Source organism: Astatotilapia calliptera, chromosome 6 (genome assembly GCF_964374335.1).
Source record: "Astatotilapia calliptera chromosome 6, fAstCal68.1, whole genome shotgun sequence".
NCBI lineage: Eukaryota > Metazoa > Chordata > Actinopteri > Cichliformes > Cichlidae > Astatotilapia > Astatotilapia calliptera.
This window is the reverse complement of record NC_137427.1, coordinates 8,127,189-8,133,867: the sequence shown is the minus strand read 5'-3', so window position 1 is coordinate 8,133,867 and position 6,679 is coordinate 8,127,189. Positions and strand designations below refer to the sequence as shown.

The window sequence follows — 6,679 nt, the reverse complement described above, 5'->3', positions numbered from 1 at the left end:
GTGTGATTGGTGGGAAAACGCAATGCTGCATCAAAGATGGCTTATTATCAACCTGCATTTGATTTATTTAGGAATAGTAGTGTGAAAGAATAAGTGGCGCTCTCCGAGAAGACAAGGCGGAGAGCTGGTGGTAGCTGTCGCGAGCAGTGTTAGCACTCTCGCCGCACTACGCACCTCTTGCTCTCTACGTGCGCAAACGTTAACTTGCCTCTACTCTGCTAGCTAGTTAGCTCACATAGTAAATATTAGCTCGTCAAGCAAGCTTGCTTATTGTAGATTACTAAAATGGCCACCATGGAGAAATTGATGAAGGCCTTTGAGTCTCTGAAGTCATTCCAGCAGCAGCAGGGACCACCGACCGCCGAGGAGCTCGCTCAGAGGCAGTAAGTTGATTTTTGTCCAGCGGTGACAGAATAGGAGGCGAGGAGCCGTTAGGCTAGACCCTTAGCTTATCGTGCTAGCAGCGTTGGTCCATTTCGGGTAGATAACCAACGTTTAATAGATGGCTTTAAGTCAGCTGCACTAAAACGTAAACTGGGAATGAGGCTAAGGTGTTATTCATACTTCTCAGCCCATTTAGGTCCACTTGTTGCCATGCTTTAGATCGCTGCTTAGCGATGCTCGCTATCCTAACGCGATCTGATTGTTTGCTAGCCTGATTTTAGGATCAGAACAGCTGAATGATGGCTAACACAGAAGGCTGATGCCAAGAACACGTGAAAGGGTCAGGAGGATCAATTTCAAGGACGTAATTTTGTGTATTCAGTAGCAGAGGACATTGAGTTTCATAATAATATTTAAACTGCTTATGCAAACGGTTATGAATGGAATGATGAACATAGCGGGGCTTCCTGCACTTGCTTCATCTCCAAGAAGTTTTACAGATCTAGTCCGTTGTTGGTTGAAACACAGGGATAGGAATTCATTTATATAGCTTGTAAAGAAGTGAATTGATGGGATCAGTGCGTAAGGAATACAGTTGTAGGGGATGGCTCTGACTTATAGTTATTATTTTAATCACTGCATTCCTTGGCTATAAGCAAGATACCTAAATTCAGTCTTTCTTTGTGCACACACACACTCACGTCATCTTTTGCATTTTGTCTTATCTTCCACAGAAAAAAGGAGCAAGCTGCCACAAAGAAGGACAGGGTGACCCACTGTCTGACAATATGTGAAAACATTGTGGCTCAGTCACTGAGGTATTCCTTGTTATTTGATCTAAATATGTGTTGGTGTGAGTCATATCTTTTTATATTCTTTTAGGGTTTCCTATCACCTTCACTAACTGTATAAATGGTAAGATAGCTTTTCTGTAAAGCATGTCTGAGGTGCAGGGTGATGTCATTTGCAACCAGAGCTTCTTCAGTAGTGATTTTACATCTGATTTCACTGATTTCTGTGATATTTGGTTTCACTTTTGTATTTTGGGAATGAAGTGGGGACATGTTCGTCTTTACATATATATATTTTTCTTTTCTGTAATGTCCTTTTTGAAAAAAAACTTATTGCACCTAAGTTTTATGAGTTTATGCTAGGGGGTTAACAGTTTGAGAAAGGGAAAAAATTTATATATTTTTGGCTTTTCCTCTCTCTGGTCCTGGGAATAGAACATCTCCAGAGTTTCAGAAACTGCTTGGCATTGCCATGGAGATGTTCCTGCTCTGCAGTGATGACAGTGAATCAGATGTTCGGATGGTAGCCGATGAGTGCCTGAACAAAATAATCAAAGTGAGCAAAATCTGCAAGATGGGACAAATGAATAAGAATATTAATGACAAAAATTGTCAAAATAAGTTTGGTGTTGTTGGTGGTAGTGTTAATCATTCATTTTGATAATTTTCAGGCACTGATGGACTCCAACTTGCCTAGACTGCAGCTGGAATTGTACAAAGAAATTAAAAAGGTAAGGCATGGGGTTGTAAAGTGAGCATTTTGTAATACACCTTATATGTCTTTACTCTCAGACTATAGGCCAGTGTTAGATGTGAAAAGAAATTGTTTGACGTTTCTTTAGAGAAAGTACGGTCAGATATTAGACATGGTAATATCAGTGCTTGTGTGGCTCAATAGAATGGTGCCTCTCGGAGTCTGAGGGCAGCTTTATGGAGGTTTGCTGAGCTTGCCCACCTCATCAGACCGCAGAAATGCAGGTATGCAAACTTATAATATTTTTACATTTTTTTTTTAAACCATTATCCACAACATGTCTTATTTTATAGTCTGCTGCTTTTGTGGGGACAACATCAAAGTATCATCTGTGCTTTTTTTACTTGCATATGCATATTTTTGTTTTGCTTCTACTTCATGTATACTTCTTCTCTCTCCCTTATGGCACAGACCTTACCTGGTCAACCTGTTGCCGTGCCTCACCAGAATCACAAAGCGGCAGGAAGAGACTGTGCAGGAGACACTTGCTACAGCAATGCCCAAGATCATGTCTGCCCTGGGACACTTTGCCAATGATGGTGAAATCAAGGTATTCACCTGCTGATTGTGTGCTAAAGTAGAAAAAAAAATCATAGGCCAGTGGAAACTCTTTTTTTTTTTTTTTTTTTTTTTAACATCATCCAACTATTTCTGTTTTAGGTGCTGCTGAAGGCATTTGTGGCTAATCTGAAGTCCAGCTCCCCGACCATTAGACGGACAGCAGCCAGTTCAGCTGTTAGTATTTGCCAGCACTCCAGACGCACCAGCTACTTCTACACCTGGCTCCTTAATGTGCTTCTGGGTAGGTTGCACACTGGCTCACTGTCAAGCACAGACCTTGGGCATGTCTTTTCTACCCTTTTACATTTTACTAAGCTCATTTGTGTTAAAATATGTGAGCTAATTTAGAATTTTTGCCCTTTTCGCCTTTTTCCAGGTCTGTTGGTTCCGGTGGATGATGAACACCCCAGCCATCTAATACTGGGGGTGCTGCTAACCCTTCGTTACCTGATGCCTCTGCTGCAGCAGCATGTCAACTCCACTAGTCTTAAAGGAAGCTTTGGTGTCATGAGAAAGGAAGCTGATGTACAGCCAACACCCGAACAACTGCTGCAGGTGAGATGGAATTTTTTTGTGTTTAAATATGAAAAAAGAGTTTGTATACACTTGTATAATTGGATGTGCAATAATTCTGTATGCATGTCTTTTAAAGGTGTATGAGCTAACCCTACACTACACACAGCACTGGGATCACAATGTGGTCACAGCTGCTCTGGAGCTGCTGCAGCAGGTCTTCAGGACTCCCCCACCAGAGCTTCTGCATATGCTCATTACTGCTGGTAGCATCCCACATGCCACCGTTTTTCGTCAGGACACTGAGAACCGCTCACGTTCTGGCAGCATCCTTGAATTCATTGGTAATCACATGAATTGACTAATACTATCTAAACAGTGCTTTTTATCATCCCTTTAGATATGTGTCTAGAAATATTTACACAGTCAACCAGCTCTAGAGACACGATTTTTATCTGTTTCAACTAGTTTATAATTCATTCACTTATGCTGACTTTGCCAGGGAACCGCATGGACAAACTGTGTTGGGGTTCCACCCTAGCCTCTTCTTTTATTCGTGGCCTTTTTCTTTGCATTTTAACTAATTTTCTGACATCCTTAAATAATAGTTTCTGTTTCTTATAAGCTTCTCTGAGCCTGTACTACTTTCCTACTCCTCAACTTCTATTTCTGCTTCCTGTTTTCATGCCTTTTGCAGCGGGGGGAGGGTCTTCCTGCAGTCCACTCCTTCTCAGGAAACAGAGAGGTGACTAGTCTGTTTATCTCCTCTGTTCACCTCTTTCCTCTCTCAGATGTGCCAATCAGGGCTTGAACAAGTTTACCTTCAACTGTGAGGCACTAAAGGCCGTGGACTTGCCTAAAATTACATATTATTATCCCTGTATATCTAAATTTTATTCTTGTACTCAATTTAAAGTAAATCACCACACTTAGGTTTGAGTGCCTTTCCTTTTTTTAAACTGCTGTTAATCTTACAGATTCATATTGACAATAAACCTGTTATTTCCAGGTAAAATGCTCTCTGGAGAGGAGGATGGGTTGGAGGATGACCCTGAGAGGACTGAGGTCACAACTGGTGCTTTCACAGGTGAGATGCAAATTATCAAGTTTATGTCAACTTTGACTGTGTTCCTAATTTCACAGTGTAAGTATGTGGAGCAAAAATAAAGCTTCTGTGTGTTTCTTACTTTAGCATCAGTTGTTGGTGCAGACGGCTCTTCTGCAGCCCAGGTGGACATCATCACTGAACAGCCTCGGTCTTCCCAGCATGCTCTGCAGCCTGGTGATTCTGTGGACCTCAGTGCCTCCTCAGAACAGGGTGGTGGCGGAGGTGGGACATCTACATCAGGCACTCCAGAGTCACCCAATGACAACGAGGAGGAAATGCTGAGTCGGAGCTCCAGTGGTGGGGCAAATGTTACCCCAGAGACTGCTGACTACACCACCCCAGAGAATGCGACTCCAGAGGGAGGGCCTCTAGGAGAAAGTGGGACACTGCTAGGCACTAATGATCGCTCACTTCCACCCAGCGACTCCTCCCAAACCACCACAGAGGGACCGGACTCAGCTGTCACCCCTTCGGATGTAGCAGAACTGGTAAGTTGACTGGGTAGGACTGCACATGGCTAATTTTATTTGAGACTACAGCTTGTACATCCAGTAATTGTGTGGGTTTCTGTTGAATAAAATGAACAGTGTGCTTCCCTAGACAATGATGGATTTAATTACCATGCAATCCATTAATTACCTCTGAACCTTTGTGTCTCTGATGGCATTTTTCTTGGTTTGAAAATGATGCTTCACTTCCCAGAACGTTGATTCTGTTGATCTAGATGTAGTTTATTGAGTCACTTGGATGAGTTACGAAACCTGTATCCCACTGAAAACATCTTATTTTCTTCAACATTAGTGGAATATTGGTAATATTGGTGATTACACAACTTTATTATCCCCCTCGATTTCCTGAAGACTTGTGGTAGATGGTGTTCCTCTCTTCACCACCACTACCGCTCAGTTCTTCAGAGGTGGGAATGCTCCTGTAATATTCTATAACAATCCATGAGATTGTTATGAACTGGTGCTAAAAATAACATTACATTTAAAATGAATTAAATTGATTGTAAAAGATTTTGGGGTCAAATATATTTCTTTGTCCCTGAGAATAAATATTTCTTCCAGTAGTGATATTGAGTAGCATATTAACAGGAGGTGATTACAAAACAACTTCCTTTGGACTAGCATTTCTTTCTGAAGACTTTTTAAAAGATAAAAAGCAGCTTATCAGAGTAGCAGCTAGAAATACTTTCAAGAAGATCAGTTTTTATCCTTAAATCTTTTGTGCAGGAAAAAAGGAACATGAAATCCTTAAGTGTTCAACTATAATGCTAACATTAATAAGTCACAATCTTGTTGTTAAGTGATTATGTATGAACCCTGCTTACAAACTACCCTGCGTTTATTAAGGCTGTTGTCTTTTTATGGTGTTTTAATGCTTTGAATCTTCTTAAATTTAATCTGAAGAAGCCCCTAAAAATAGTCAGTGATCACTGTCGGCTTCTCTGGATTTTTATTGCTAGTGTTCATCTGCAGGACATTTTAAAGCTCAGTTTTTAAAACCTTGCGATGTAACTACAGCCTATTGGCTCACGATTTGCTGGACACCAAATATTTGAATCAGGTCACCCTGAGGCTAATAAAGATTTGAACAGGTACATGAAGCTGAGGATGAGGAATTTGTCACAGCTAGTAATCCAAACCATGCAGCAGTATATTAATGACTTACCTCGTGATGGAGATGGATCATCACTTCTGACTGAAGTTTGGCTCGTTTTCAGCATTTTTCCTGCCATGCGATTGCATTTGTCTCTGCCCATCCCTGAACCTCACGTTAACATTTACCGAGGGGAAAAAAAGTCTGCGTCTATCCTTCAGCTTCACTATGCTAATGTGTTTCTATATTACCCTAACCATAGCGCTGTAGCTAGCCACAACGTAGCACATTATTATATACCAGCTAGTCCAACTTCAGTAACCCTACAAACGTCGCCGCTGTTCAGTTTTCTGTCTTCATTCATGTCTGACGTGATAGCAGAGCTGTGCGTTTTTAGTTTTTCAGAAATCCCTCGGTCAGAACATTGTACATTATCTTCAGATGGAAACCAACGAGCTAACTCCCAGCCTACTTCCAATTCTGGTAAACTTCAGAAATTCTGTTTTTTCATGAATGCCTGGATGTTAAACCGGTAGAGCAGCCACACTGATCATTTTTATCAAAGATGAAAGGATTTAGACAGTTTCTAACTCTCAATGATGCCCCAGTGTTTGTTTGAGTTTGGGAACTGAAGAGGAATTTGGACCTGGAAACAGCTAATGACGTCAGACTGAGAAGCGGATAAGTCTTATTTTCCCCAGTTATGCTTTTAGAAGCAGTTGGACTTGTTTTCTATGTCATTAATTTTTTGTCTTTTTATTATGCTCCTAATCATGACACAGTAATTTTGACTGTTGGACTTGGTTGTGGATTAAGTTCACGGTCTGTTTCTCCTGTTAGGATTATTTTGGGGGATGCTTTTTCAATCTTTTTCACTCTTCTGGAACCAGTTTTCTTATCAGCAGCAAAACATGTTCCTAAGGTTAAAAAAATCACGAGCATCATTCCTAGATGATGCATTCAGGA

General features: G+C 41.0%; 1 protein-coding gene across 6 annotated transcripts in view; it reads left to right on the top strand.

The window, feature by feature from the left end:
* htt (huntingtin) overlaps positions 1-6,679 on the top strand; it is a 29,879-nt gene continuing 23,200 nt past the window's right edge. For 4 of the 6 annotated variants that reach the window (XM_026169967.2, XM_026169962.2, XM_080302702.1 and 1 more), the window contains exons 1-12: positions 1-383; positions 1,119-1,202; positions 1,611-1,731; positions 1,847-1,906; positions 2,074-2,153; positions 2,341-2,479; positions 2,590-2,731; positions 2,867-3,045; positions 3,143-3,347; positions 3,701-3,748; positions 4,013-4,090; positions 4,196-4,599. In XM_026169967.2, the coding sequence (XP_026025752.2) occupies positions 286-383; positions 1,119-1,202; positions 1,611-1,731; positions 1,847-1,906; positions 2,074-2,153; positions 2,341-2,479; positions 2,590-2,731; positions 2,867-3,045; positions 3,143-3,347; positions 3,701-3,748; positions 4,013-4,090; positions 4,196-4,599 (1,638 nt within the window). In that variant the 5' untranslated portion in view covers positions 1-285. The remainder of the gene's footprint in view (positions 384-1,118; positions 1,203-1,610; positions 1,732-1,846; positions 1,907-2,073; positions 2,154-2,340; positions 2,480-2,589; positions 2,732-2,866; positions 3,046-3,142; positions 3,348-3,700; positions 3,749-4,012; positions 4,091-4,195; positions 4,600-6,679) is intronic. The other 2 variants (XM_026169968.2, XM_026169964.2) reach the window with 1 other exon arrangement.